This window comes from Fusarium falciforme, chromosome 1 (genome assembly GCF_026873545.1).
Source record: "Fusarium falciforme chromosome 1, complete sequence".
NCBI lineage: Eukaryota > Fungi > Ascomycota > Sordariomycetes > Hypocreales > Nectriaceae > Fusarium > Fusarium falciforme.
Genome location: NC_070544.1, coordinates 1,691,652 through 1,705,720, shown reverse-complemented (window position 1 = coordinate 1,705,720; position 14,069 = coordinate 1,691,652). Strand labels below are relative to the sequence as shown.

The 14,069-nt window shown below is 52.3% G+C and overlaps 5 protein-coding genes across 5 annotated transcripts; 3 read left to right on the top strand and 2 right to left on the bottom strand.

Moving 5' to 3' along the window:
* Positions 1-714: 714 nt before the first annotated feature.
* NCS54_00044000 (Methionine aminopeptidase) lies at positions 715-2,091 on the top strand (the record flags this gene model as incomplete). The annotated part of the gene is made up of 4 exons (XM_053146091.1): positions 715-855; positions 908-1,306; positions 1,376-1,922; positions 1,976-2,091. The coding sequence occupies 4 exons, from the start codon at positions 715-717 to the stop codon at positions 2,089-2,091; spliced, it is 1,203 nt and encodes a 400-aa protein (XP_053002066.1).
* A 1,161-nt stretch (positions 2,092-3,252) lies between these two features.
* Positions 3,253-3,885, top strand: NCS54_00043900 (Hypothetical protein; the record flags this gene model as incomplete). The annotated part of the gene is made up of 4 exons (XM_053146090.1): positions 3,253-3,356; positions 3,467-3,622; positions 3,674-3,740; positions 3,793-3,885. The coding sequence occupies 4 exons, from the start codon at positions 3,253-3,255 to the stop codon at positions 3,883-3,885; spliced, it is 420 nt and encodes a 139-aa protein (XP_053002065.1).
* Positions 3,886-4,509: 624 nt separating this feature from the next.
* On the top strand, positions 4,510-6,099 carry NCS54_00043800 (ANAPC4-WD40 domain-containing protein; the record flags this gene model as incomplete). Its single annotated transcript, XM_053146089.1, has 1 exon — positions 4,510-6,099. The coding sequence occupies one exon, from the start codon at positions 4,510-4,512 to the stop codon at positions 6,097-6,099; it is 1,590 nt and encodes a 529-aa protein (XP_053002064.1).
* A 3,598-nt stretch (positions 6,100-9,697) lies between these two features.
* Positions 9,698-10,975, bottom strand: NCS54_00043700 (Hypothetical protein; the record flags this gene model as incomplete). The annotated part of the gene is made up of 4 exons (XM_053146088.1): positions 9,698-9,977; positions 10,029-10,496; positions 10,566-10,768; positions 10,820-10,975. The coding sequence occupies 4 exons, from the start codon at positions 10,973-10,975 to the stop codon at positions 9,698-9,700; spliced, it is 1,107 nt and encodes a 368-aa protein (XP_053002063.1).
* A 1,295-nt stretch (positions 10,976-12,270) lies between these two features.
* Positions 12,271-12,822, bottom strand: NCS54_00043600 (Hypothetical protein; the record flags this gene model as incomplete). The annotated part of the gene is made up of 1 exon (XM_053146087.1): positions 12,271-12,822. The coding sequence occupies one exon, from the start codon at positions 12,820-12,822 to the stop codon at positions 12,271-12,273; it is 552 nt and encodes a 183-aa protein (XP_053002062.1).
* Between the last annotated feature and the right edge of the window lie 1,247 nt (positions 12,823-14,069).

Below are 14,069 nucleotides of genomic sequence, written 5' to 3'. Positions count from 1 at the left end.
GAGCTACACTTTCAACAGACCCATGGATCCAGCTCTGAGTCGACTCAGTCCCCCACCTTCTAAAAATGGATCCGTTTCAAACCGCCTGGACCACCTTCCGTTTGCTTAAACGGGCAGTCTAATATCTACTTCTTATACCTGACAGCAAGAACTTGACCTTAAATCGGACCTGGATTGAGAAGTAACTGTTTGAATGATGAAAAGTTTGAATGAGATGTTTATTAGGAGTTCTTAATATTACATAGAATTTGCTGGGATGTGCTTATTGTGTCAATGTGATTGTTAAACATCATGGTTCAGGCCTTTCGGTACTCTGACCCAACACTTTGCTATTTTCACTCACCCTCTTTTCTGACGCTATCTATCGGATTCCTTGGGCCTTCTATGTAACCGTGAAATGGTTTAATAGAAGAAAAGCTCGTAATCCACTGGCTTGACCGCATGGGCGCATAAAATTCGTTTTGAGCATATGCACGGTTCGTGCGCGGGCACCGTTTTCTCGGCCGGCCATATCCGCCCCGTCCTTGGAGGATCTTTTGCTCCCTCGAAAAGTTACACCACGAGATTTGAGACGAGGAACGAGACTTGTTGCACGCACACATTCTCGCGGCTTCACCAAATTTCATATAAATCCCATTCTCACCCCCGAAGCGACTCGAACTCTGTTCTCCATTTCCTGCTTTCTCTCGACACTCGCCCACCAACATCGACACCATGTCCGAACCCCCCGCCAAGAAGAAGTGCATGGGCGCCGACTGCGAGAATGAAGCTGGATCGCTGCAGTGCCCGACCTGCCTGAAGCTCGGCATCAAGGACAGCTTCTTCTGCTCGCAGGACTGCTTCAAGAAGAACTGGGTATGTGCCCATATTCGAAACGTGAAGGCATTCGCAGCTGACAATCTGGTAGGGCATCCACAAGACCATCCACAAGTCGCAAAGTAATATCCTCCACCACTTCATGGCTCCGAAAGCAATCTCACCAGATCCAGCTACCGGCTACTACAATCCGTTCCCCAACTTTCCCTACTCCGGCTCCCTGCGACCCGTCTATCCTCTCTCCCCGCATAGAACCCTCCCCAAGTCGATTCCTCACCCCGTGTGGTGGCAAGATGGCGACCCCAAGTACAGCCGCTCCCTCAGCAGCCGCAACAAGATCGACATTCTCGACAAGGCTGGACAGGATGCTATGCGAAAGAGCTGCATGCTTGCGCGAGAGGTCCTCGACATTGCTGCCGCCGCCGCGAAGCCTGGTGTGACAACCGATTACATCGATGAGATTGTTCACAAGGCTTGTATCGAGCGAAACGTAGGCATTGCCTATTCCATGGCCTCCAAGGTTATTGGGCTTTTCGACGAATGCTAACAAGAGACACAGTCGTATCCTTCTCCCCTGAACTACAACCACTTCCCCAAGTCATGCTGTACATCCGTCAACGAAGTCATCTGCCACGGTATCCCCGATCAGCGTGTTCTCCTCGACGGCGATATTCTCAACATCGACATTTCCCTCTACCACGAAGGCTACCACGCCGATCTGAACGAGACATACTACATTGGTGACCGGGCCAAGGCGGACCCTGACACCGTCCGTGTCGTCGAGACGGCACGAGAGTGCTTGGAAGAGTCCATCAAGGCTGTGAAGCCCGGTACTCTGATCCGGGAGTTTGGAAACATCATCGAGAAGCACGCCAAGAAGCGAAACTGCAGTGTCATCCGAACCTACTGCGGCCACGGAGTCGGCAAGCTGTTCCACTGTCCTCCCAACGTCCCCCACTACGCCAAGAACAAGACCGTCGGCGAGTGCAAGCCTGGAATGACCTTTACTATCGAGCCCATGATTGCCCTGGGCAAGTACCGAGACATTACGTGGCCGGACAACTGGACCAGCACAACCATTGACGGCAAGCTGACGGCTCAGTTTGGTAAGTGAATCCACGAGAAACATAGGCTGGATATTAGCTAACACATGTTGCAGAGCACACTCTTCTTGTGACGGAAGACGGTGTCGAGGTGTTGACGGCGAGAAAGCCAGACTCTCCTGGTGGCCCCATCCCAATGCCTGGCACAGAAAATGGGGAGGCGGCGGCATAAATTTGAGATGAGCTGGGGTTAATGTCAAGCCAAATGTTCAGGTGTATGTGGAGTTTGGGGAGCGAGTTGGTTGATAGATGTATACCGGGGAAGCGTTGTGGTGAAGACTCGAGGGCGTTGAAAGGGTGATCACCAACATCTAAGCAGGCATCCAAATCCAAGACTGATCTCTATTTCCGCACATCCATCCATGCCATGCCAATTTCCAGAAGCATGTGAATCACGAGAATTCCTCAAGGTCTGAGTGAGGTGTTTCGACATGTGGATATCAGACCGACATGTTTGGTCAGGTCATTGTCATTGCATCCATCCATGGTCCAGGAGTCGAGCTTATCCCCGGATGCAGGGCAGGTCTGTGGAGTGACGCAGATGGCTTCAGGCTGTCAAGTTCCGCACGCAGAGATAGAGACAGAAGAAAGGAAGACACACGACCCTTGCCGCGGCCACATCCGCCGTCTGCCCGTCCGTCATCCTGTCCTCCAGCCCCCCCCTCACTGATGACAGCCTAGCGCAGAGCTCCAGAACTCCAAAGGTCACCCACCCAGCCACATGCAGGCGCCCAGCGGCCACGCCATGCCGCCACTCAGGGCGTTTCCCAGCGCAGGGGAACAGGGCATGGCCCGCCATAGTTACAGGGGGGTCTTATGCTGCAGACAGCCCAGAGGCAACGCACGCAACGTCAATGCCAGCGCAGAAACAAGCAACCCAGCTTGCGCAGCTCGAGGTCCATGTGTCCCGTCGGGTCAGGCAGGGCAGCAAGCGCGAGCCGCTTCCATCATAGCCGCTAGTTTAATCTGGGAAGCACTTCCACTTGCCTCTCCACCTCCACCTCCACCTCCACCAAAACTCACCACCGCTGCTACCACCACACCATCCTCCTTCGCCCGCCACCAAGATTTCTCTCTCCTCTCTACTCTCCCTCTTCCCCCAAATCTTGCCCTTGATCTCGTCGGCCAGGCCACGTCCTTTTTTGTGCTCATCAACCTCAGCTACTCTTGATACCCGCCTGCTCCTACGACGAGGCTATCCCTTGCTTCCGCGCGCGCGCACAAACTCCATCCTCCAGCTTGTGACAGAGCTTGACAAACAGCTGTCCTCGACTCGACCCTCGTCACCCCGACTCGACCACCTTTAGTCCTCGCACGACAACTCTAGCCCATCATGATGTCCGGAGAAGCTTGGTTGTACCTCTTGTCGGTACTCATCAACGCCGTCAACCTCTTTTTGCAGGTTTTCTTCACCATCATGTACAGCGACTTGGAATGGTATGTCACCACCACCCTGTCCGGCTGCCTTGGCTGTCAGCCTTTGCGCCTCGGATGCGCGTCCTCGGCAACTATACATGCGGATTGAGGCTAATCGCATACAATTACAGTGACTACATCAACCCCATTGACCTTTGCAACCGACTCAACACCTACATTATCCCCGAGGCCGCGGTGCACGGTTTCCTGACCTTCCTCTTCCTCATCAACGGCTACTGGGTGCCTCTCATCCTCAACCTGCCTCTCCTTGTCTGGAATGTCAAGAAGTACGATCACCGAGTTTCCAATCTGGTAACGGGACACTGACCGGACTCTAGGATTGTTGACAACACCCACCTGCTCGATGCGACGGAGATTTTCCGCAAGCTCAACGTTCACAAGAAGGTAGGCGGCAACACTTTCGAGACACTACGCAACCGGTTCTAACCTGAAATAGGAATCCTTCTTCAAGCTCGGTTTCCATCTGGTCATGTTCTTCTTCTATCTCTACAGCATGATTGTCGCTCTCATCCGCGACGAGTCGTCCTAAACGACCGTCCAAGTAAGACGGGATTCAGCCATGCCCGGCATCAGACATGATGTGTATCGGACATGATGGACCGTAAGAGTTACCCTGCTAGCCAAGGTCGACCGACTACCTCCAGAGTCGAGTCGGCCAGTCACGCGATGAGACGATATGAACCTGCCGCGGCAGTACATAACGAGTGGAAGATGGTATAGATTGACGACGGGTTTAAAGAGGCGGGCTTGGCGTATATAACCTGGTATCATGCCAGCTGGCGCTCTGGTTGATTACTTCATGAAAGCGGTGGGTGGCATGGGTTGTTGGAGACTGAGGCATCACACAACGCTTTGTTAGCCTTTTTGTCATCCGGCATCGGCCGCCCTGGTGTGATAATTGATTAATGACCGAACCGAATGGCCAGCTTTCGAGCACCAGCAAAATATGTGATATCCAGGTAGTCAGATCTGTAAGAGCCATGACGGACTTTTGATAAGCCTCGTGTTTCAACGGCTGATCGAGGCTCATGCGTGATGCGATCATAGTCACGTGACCCTGCCACTTTTCGCGACCCAGACAGTCGCGCTCAGTGTGATTCGCCCAACTTTGCGACAACATCTCAACAAGCAACAACTTTGAGCGTCTCTCACCATGGCAGACTTTGGCGAGTACCCGCCAAATATGGCGCCGCAAGATGCGCTCATTGTCCGAGAACAAGCCGAGCCCGACCACGCTGTAGTGCCTTATACAGCTGAAGACCTGTCGCGCCCCAAAGCTGGTCCTGCAAACCCATTCAAGGACGAGGCGAACGCCCTGAAACGCAAGAACGTCTTGACCGGCCACGCAGAAGAGACTTTTCTGAGCGAACACACATTTCGAAGCAAGCACCGCGCTGTAGAGCGACGGGGAGGCCCGGAGAGAGAGTACCAGACCAACGCAGAACTGAAGGCAGAGGCTGCGAGGATACGGGCGACACGAGAGAGCAAGGGCAGCGCGACGATTGCTGAGGGGCCTGGCTCCTATGTTGGACCATGGGCCAGGTATAAGCGACCCGAGTACGAGGTTGTGGGAGAGGACGAGGAGCTCGCGAGCGACGAAGAGTATGAGATTGTGGAAGAGGAGGAAGAAGTCGTCGAGAGTGGAACAGTGGTCAAGGCGCCGGCCAAGGCGCTGGAGCGAAGAAAGGAGGCCGAAGAGATGGGCGATGAGACGACGACATTCCACGGATCCGCCGAGTACGACTACCAGGGCCGGACATACATGCACGTTCCCCAGGATCTGGACATCGATCTTCGGAAAGAGGTGGGAAGCATCACCAATTACATCCCCAAGAAGCAGATTCACGCCTGGAAGAACCATTCCAAGGCAGTCACCGCACTACGCTTCCTCCCTGGCTCGGGGCACTTGCTGCTATCTGCTAGTGCTGATACCACCGTCAAGATCTTTGACGTGTATCACGAGCGGGAGCTGCTACGGACGTACTCTGGACACTCCAAGGCTCTTTCCGACATTTGCTTCAATACTTCGGGCACTCAGTTCTTGTCCTCGTCCTACGATCGCATGATCAAGCTTTGGGATACTGAGAAGGGCGTCTGCATCAGCAAATTCACGACTGGCAAGACGCCTCATGTCATCAAGTTCAACCCTGATCCCGAGCACGCCAATGAGTTCCTGGCGGGTATGTCGGACAAGAAGATTGTCCAGTTCGATATCCGCACACCCAACGAGGTGGTTCAGGAATACGATCATCACTTGGCGGCTATCAACACCATCACCTTTGTTGACGAGAATCGTCGTTTCATGACGACATCCGACGACAAGTCACTTCGTGCATGGGACTACAACATCCCCGTACCTATCAAGTACATCGCCGAGCCGGACATGTATCCCATGACCCGCGCAGCGCCTCACCCAAGTGGCAAGTATGTCGCCTACCAGAGTTCTGATAACCAGATCCTGGTCTACGGCGCCAACGACCGCTTCCGCCAGAACCGCAAGAAGAGCTACCGCGGACACAACAACGCCGGTCTGGGCATCGACCTCGACTGCAGTCCCGATGGGCAGTTCCTTGCCTCTGGTGACTCTGGCGGTTATGTGTGCTTCTGGGACTGGAAGACATGCAAGATGTACCACAAGCTCAAGGCGGGCAACCAAGCCATCACATGCGTCAAGTGGCATCCTCAGGAGACGAGCAAGGTGGTTACGGCGGGTCTAGATGGTGAGATTAGGTATTGGGATTAAGAGGGTGGACGTAAAGGACATGGGATGCATGGCATGGCGTTTGGGAATCTAGATGGTAATAAAATACAACTTGAGAATAGCTTTTAAAGAAGTTTGAACTGGTATAATTCTCATTGTTTGTCAGAACTTGTGTGTAGTGTCGTGATGCTAGTCCATCAACAGGACCCCTTTCCACCTTTTCTACGTAGTTGGACTCTCGTTCGCCGTCGCAGTCACATAGGTAACCTTTAAGGCTCAGTCTAGTGCTGTGAGTGTTATGGGCTTCACATTTCCCTGCCTCCCAGCCGATTCCCCTGGTCATATTCGACCTCGGATGACTTATACCACAGCTGCGTTGGAGCAACTTCATGGTCACGCTTTTCCCAGTCTCATATACCTCCTCAGACTATTGGTGTGCTGCTCATAGCTCTGTGCTCCTTCTTCCTTTTATCCAAGTTGAGGCTGTATAGGTTTTACTGGACATCCTTTAGTGCCTGCCTGGCCACTCCGAACCGGGGATGGAGGTAGATAACGTGGGAATGGATAGGGAAGAGGAGAAGCCCCTTGCTCTGAGTCCTGAGAGAAGCATCCCTGTCGCCCAAGTTCCAGAGCAGTTTGCACCTAGGGCAACAATAGAAGGAACTGACCAAAGTATAGTGTCTCCCGGCTAGGGTCTGGGTTCTGCTCTGAAGTAGCCATAGAGTTTCGAAGAGGATGTTAGTTTACCACGGAGTTCCAACTTCTCAGCACCAAAGTCCCAAGGCAACATACACATGTACACCCAGAACCTTTCAATGATGTTGGCCTTCTGAACTAACCCAATATGTATGGCCCACTAGACGCTCGTGATGTCGGTCGCAGACCGAGTCAACGCTTTCTCTGGGATCTGGGATGCCGTGCCTTGGATGGTTGAAGAGTCCAGGACATGAGGATCGCAAAGTGTTTCGTCCCAAGTCAAGTTCTCGCTGGTCGCCCCCGTCTTTATACATTCGTCAACGCCAAACTCAAATCCAAGTTTAAGCTCAAGTACATAGCTTACTATGAGAGCTTGTAAGACCGCAAGTTCCAGGGCTTATCTTCAAACTTGAAAGAGATATCCATCAAGAGCAGTCTCCAAGATACGACTATCTTACCTAATAACATATTTGATCCTTTCCCCCAGGGAACACGCCCTTTGTGTTCATGATTCGAGAGAGTATCATATGTTGATGGCCAAAAGAGAGCCAGAAGCTCGGAGTTTTGATGAAGCCAAAGGCGAGGGTGTTATTCTCCCAAGTAATCAAGATCAAGCCGAGAACTCAGTAGTCACATCGTCGGAGCTGTTCTTTTCAGCAAGTTTGAACAAGTTTATTGCCTGCTAACTCAAGATACTGGGCAATCTAGGAGAGAGAGGGTGTCACAACGATAATAGTTGGCGTGTCTAAAACGGTAGCATCCAGCAGGTAAGGAGGCGGCTTGTTCTCTGGCTAACCCATAAATCTAAAGAGTTTACGAGAAATAAAACTCTCATGCCTCAAACACCCTTCGGTTTTAAAAATCTCGGGTCTTCACAATATCTAGGTAGTGCTAGCCGCTGCTAACAGCGGCGGGTTGAACGCAGACACCATGGAGGGAGCTGGGCAATATAATGAGAAGAGTTCCAGAGGATATAGTGTCAGCTTTACTAAGTCTTCAAGACTAACTGGAAAAGAAGTTTGTCATATTAGCGGATTGTGGCTTCTAGCTGCACATGTGTGTGGTACATTGCGAAACAAAGAGAACAAAGAGCGCGTTTAATATTCCTACACTCTCCACATTTGTTAGTATTCGTACTTTTGCTTGCTCTTAAAACACTATAAAACAGAAAATATAGGCCAATGTCTGATTTGGTGGTACTAATAGTGAAGAGTGAGTGGCATGGGAAGACCGAGGCAAGGCACTCTCCTAGCCATCCCCATCTCACACACCTCCCTGGGCGGCATTACCATAATTTCACAAGCCTTTGACCAAAGAAAAACCCCTATGATAGATATTGAGCTATACTCATTTAAGTCTTCCATTAAAGGCTAGGTAAATACTCTTGGACCACTGAGTTGTCTAAGTAGGACGGATACCTGCTAACTTCATTGAGTGCCTGTGTCGCAAGAGGCGGCACTTTTCAAACACCAGATCTCACACAAGACTTGTATTCGATTCTGCGTAAAGATGAACAAATTCTACAAACTCTGTTCAGCCATTCTCAAGTATACTCTGTGTGACCTCATGTAGTATAACCCTCTGTGATAGTCCACCGATAAACCCAACTGACCGCCATGCAATAACTAAACAACCATAGCTATCTGTCCGCCTATATTAGTCAAATTATAGCTAGTAAAACAGTCATAGAATAGTGAGAAAGCAGGGAGAAAGTATTTCCAGAGCTTCCTAATCCGAAAGCGAACAGTGTCAAAAGAGAGAATATGTCATGCAACCCACCGATCCCATCAGTACGAGCTACACGTGGGCCAATGGGCCTCAAGAGCACAGAAAGAGATGCAAAACTAGAGAAAATCATGTGAAGAGCCCAACCGCAACGGGCCTTGTCGGGTTTCAGGCACTATGTCCAAGTTCACTGCTGGTCACACTCATTCACAGTCGTGAATCGTCTGTTCATAACAATTGCAGTCATCTAGTCTGCTATGCCTTTCGGTGGCCAGATTACTCATAAAAAAAAATCATTTCCACGTGGTCAATCAAAGGGCCAATAGAACGGGTTCGTGGCAGGTCACAAGTTTGCAGACCATAAGGAGGTAGCCATCGCTCTACAAACCATTACCGACCAGGACTTTCAATCAACGGTGATACAAGGCAAACACCAATCAGAGCTATCTGATACCCGGTGCAACCAAAACACACTCCAATGGTCTGATACGCAAAAGTCCCTCCATGTTCCCTTAGTTGTCGTTTGTTCCGGAACCAAGAACGTTACCTCTATCTAAAAGATGCAGAAGTATGAGAGCAAGCACATTGGGCAAATGACGCATAACAGCTTAGAGTAATAATTTGGCTTACAAAAAAGAACAATAGAAGCACTCAAGTCCTTGTGGACCAGTTACACCACCTGTATTTTAACCATGTTGAAAGGAACAAGTCACGGCTTAGCCGCCAATGTTTTCATTGTCCTAGTAGTATACAAATTCCCCATGATACGTCTCTCTTCTGCTTTGCCATATTGCACCAGAGACCCCGTTTTTTCCCTCAAAAGTTGAAAATCCCCTTGCCTGGGCGACCTCGCCTGAAGGGATGTCATATAGGAACACAGTAAGAAACCCTGAAACGCCCAAACCCTCAACCTTTTTTGCTTTCTCCCCTTACATTCCAAGGGGTTAGAGGAAACGCTCATTTTTCCTCCATCTCGAGCGAGTGAATCCAACCTCCCTGCTGAGCTTGTGTCTAGACAAACTGGTCCAGACTAGTAAAAGCCCTTTCTGTTGTACGCCCGCTCCTGTAAATGCAATCGAGTAAAAAATGGTTTGTGAGCAGAGTTTTTGTTTCCATGCCTTTGTTTGACCACCACGCTGAAATTTGCAAAAATGCTTGTCATCCCCCCTTTAAACGCCAAATTTGCTTTGTGTTTTTTGTTGTTCGTTGGAAAGAAAAATCACCAAATGGAGTCCGTCTCCCCCTTTTTCAGTCCTGGGCACGCTCCGCAGCAACACTTGAAGCCGAATCGGTAGTAGAGATCGATGGGGGTCCGTCTGGTCCCGTAGGAGATGGTCAGCTCTTCGCCTGCGGGGATCGTGTCCGCCTTGACTACCATCTCGAGGGTTTCGTTGTCCGGGTTGAAGGTGTATTCGATGTTGTCCTTCGGACGGCATGAGTGGTTGAAGCGGGATGCGATAGGGAAGAGTCCCGCCTTGTCGCCGATACCAATAGAGAAACTACACCAACTTGAGCATCATCTCATCATTCACAAATAACCCAGAACTTACCAGTTGGCCATCCACACGGCCTGCAGCCGCGGCGTCCCCGGCTTGGCCGAGCTATTCGCATGAAGCCCCAGCGCAACCTCGCGCTGCCACGGGCTCAACCTCTCGAACTCTTTGAACAGCGAGTTGGTGTCAGCCACCAGCAACGGTCTCTCGACAAGGATTCGGTCTCCATACTTGAGGTCCCGAGCCGCAAAAGCGCCCCAGCCCGCGATCCTGGACTGCGCCACGGCAAAGTAGTCGTTGTGGAAGATGACGATTTCCGGCGAGGGCCCGTCGGGTGAGGGCGTCAGGGGTCCGTCTGCCGCCGGGGTGGGGATGAGCTCGGGAGAAGGGAGCTTGGGAGGTGACCCGAGGTGAGGAGTGACGGACTCGAGGGGTTTAAAGGAAAGGCGCCTGGGCAGAGGAGGACGAAGAGTGTCTGTCGAGTCCAGGAACCTTGCGCCTCGGCTCGTCAGGCAGAGGACGGATCTACACAAAGAGAAAAGTGGTCAATACCGGGCCCCAGCGGGAAAGACGCCATAAAAACATGTATCCTACTCGTTGGTGGTATCGTCGTCTTCGTCGTCGGTCCAAAAGTCCGAGTCCGAGGTGAATTCAGGCTCTGATCCAGAAGTAGCAGCGTACTCCGTCGCGATGCTATCAGGCGACGTAGAGAGCTGGTCTCTCGCCAGGACATTTCTGCAGAGAAGGGGCTTTTCGCCTTGTGAAGTAGTCGTGTAGTCACGTTCCTCCTCAGAAGCCTTAGACATGTCAATTTCAAGAGGGCAGTGAATCATGGAAGAGCATCTCACCTCCGTCCGTTCAGTAATCAATGGCAGAAGACCTCCCTCCTTCGCGCCCAACTCCCCCTTCACTTGAAGGTCAAGCTCCGGAATGTCATCGATGGACAAGGAAGTGAAGACGGCGTGGAGCACAGGCTCATCAGGTAGAAAGGACTCGCTGGCCATTCGCAGTGTCTTGAGTTATCGTCTCGTGATGTTGTAGTGAAGATGAGAGAGCAAAGGTGTGAAGCAGCAGGTGACGTCAAGTGTTAGACTTCGATTTGCTGCAGATGGAGTATATTTATGGGGAAGGTGTCAAGTGATCTTGAAGTTGCTTTAAATAGGCAAGTCGGTGCAATCGGAAGTGAATAAGTGTCGTTCGTGTTTGATCGTGAAGATGTGTGAATGCGATGTGTTGGAGGATAATATCATCAAACCCGCCCTCCCTTTACCATGTGTCACGCATCAGCCGGGAAAGCGTCGTAATTAACCAGATGGAGAAGAGAAAGGCAAGAGTCAGAAATGTCCATCAGCATCCTGTTTGAGCAAGTCAAGAATGGGACCACGACAAGGCGAACAAATAAAAAAGGGCGAGTGTGTGTGCCCAACCAATTCAAACATCGGCCCTCACTCTCGCCTCACCCAACGAGACGGACTCCCTCATGGTTAGTCCATGGCCCATGTGACCCCCGGGAAATAAACTGTCCTCCAGCTCAAAGCACAGCCAGGAGGAATGCAGTCAGGTAGTCAAAAGGCTATGCGCACCACGTAGCACGATAAATGCCCAGGAACCGCGTGAGGTCAGGTGATGGGACGTGCCGTTCGGCTTCGCTTCCGGGCCCGCCGGGGGGCCGAGGAGGTCCAGAGAAGGCTCTGGATCTTCTTTTTCTGAGGCCAGCCGAGGATTTATTGATTGTAAATGGGATGCTCGAGAGTCGAGAATCGATCTGCGGTGAGGGGGCCTTTACCATATGCTCATGATGCGACTCGCCACTCACTTACACGCAGACAAGATAGAATAACCACAAGATAAATCTTTTCATTCTAGAATAACTACCTATTCGATCCATCCGTACCCATTAAATAAACATAATCTGTTCCGGTCCTTGGTGTAATGTAAAACCCATCCAGGCCAGACCTAATTCCCAATACCTTGACCCCCAAATTGCCATCCAATATCATCCCAGAAATCAAACAACCCCTTACAGGTCTCGTCAATGCTCAGTCCCACTCGCCCCGGACAGAGCCTGCCGGAGACTCTGTATCATATGCTTTTTTACTTTTCCATCCATGGCTTCAGTTTGTCCCGACCTCGGATCTCCAGGGTTCTTTTCATCCCCTTGTCTCGCCGTACCGGCCGGCCTTGTCGTCAGGGCTTGTTGATCTGACCTGACCATGCGTTTCCAGGCTAGCACCACCTAGATTCTCTAGTGTACGTCTGAATAAGACACTTCTTATCTCGTCTCTGGGAGCGAGTGAGACTACCAAACCTTCTTGGGTCGTAGAGGACAGGTCGATCCGCAGTCCGAGCATTGCAGGCTGTCCGGCTTGCTTAACACCCTCCGGCACCGGCAGACCCAAAGGAATTGGCCCGCCCTTGTTGTCAGGCAGTCAAACGGTGCGTGAAGTCCGTGTCCGACCCCGCATTCGATACAGAACCGGCGCAGGTTGACGACTCGGTCCCCGGGCCCCGGCTCCCGATCCGATACGACGCGGCCGTGTGGGTCAAGGCAGGCCGTCGGGGCTTGGAGTATGTCAAAGTGCTCCGGGGTCCGCACGCGGAAGCAGATGTAGCACTCCAGGTTGCCCGGCTGGTGGTCTCGACCCCTCTCGCTGGGTCGATGTTGTGGAAAGTCCTTTGCTGCTCTCATGACAAACTGAAACTTGTCTACCGGGTCTGCCATCCGCCCAGGGTCGATCAGGCGGTGAAAGTGCCGGTTCACCGTGGAGAGGAAGATGAGTGACTGATAGTCCAGCTCGGACATGATGAGCAGCTGAAGCTCCGGGGAGAGGCGTTCCAGCAGCGATGGCATGGCGGGAAGGCGAGGTTTTGGGAGCCAGCATGGACGGCTGCTAGGACGGCTCATGGGGGGGCTTGGGAGAGAATATATGGTATGCGAGCGTGTAGACTCGTGCCCGGGAGGCTCACCAATGAAGCCAGCGTGTGGCCGTGGTAGGAGCATCATTCTTTCTGAGGGGTTAGGCTTGCAAAGGTCTCAGGAAAGTGTGGGCGATCTCGATACCCTTCTGCAAGACGGAGCGATGCGGCCTCTATAAGTGACAAGTCAAGAGGAGGGAGGGGTTAGCATTTCATACTAGGCATGCAGGGAAACACACTCCTGGCTACAACAATAACAAGCCGGCCTGCAGCAACGCCCACGCTCTTCACGGCGGAAATGGGACGAGCGGGTGAGTGACAAGGGCGAGGTGTGGTGTGCTGCCGTGAGGGCATGCCTTGGACGTCGCCGTTGGTCGTGTTTCGGGGGGGCTGAGACAGTCAGGCTGTCTTCGCTTGGGGCAATCGATTGATGCATTCAATCAATGACCAACGACCGACTTCCAGGTGGGCCGTGATCCGTTGGCCACGGGAAACAAGATGGGGATGGAGTCGTCCAACATTGGTCGATCCAAGGCCGATTGGATTGGATTGGACTATGTGCTCTGCCGCCTCAGGCAGACCGAGCGCCATGCCGTTTGCTTGCTCAAGAACGCCCCCATTCTGCTTCTGCCATTCAAGCCTCGTCCTGCAGACCTTGCCTCCGCTTCTTCTTCAGTGGTCCGCGTGGGTGGCGGCCCAACAGCATGCGCTGCCGCAAGCCGCAGAGAAGCAACGAATGAACACACGACCAGACCCTGGCATCCTTGATGCAGAGAGATCTGGTGGCCCTCTGCCGAAGATTCGTCGACGACGCAAGAGAAGAGCAAACATCGGCCGGCCCGGGGCCACGCCGAGGGCGGAGAGAGGCCCCAAACGAGGCAGCGGTTGGGCGGCCACATCTCCTGGTCCCCGAGAGGCGCTTCGGGACCTCTCCCCGGTCGACGGCTTCCTATCATGTGAATAAGAGGCTCCCCCGATGATTACCTGTGGTGAACCAAACTGTCGGGTCCTGGCTTCAGGTGGACCAAGCCCTAGCTCATAATAGCTCATCTGCGACCGTGTTCACTCAAGGGACCAACCCCGTGGGCCTATCTCGACTCCAGTTGCTGCATGCTGCAGTTTTGGGAAGACGGCCGCCCTGTCTTGACGCGGCTGTCGTGTCCTTGCGAACTCATGATTGGA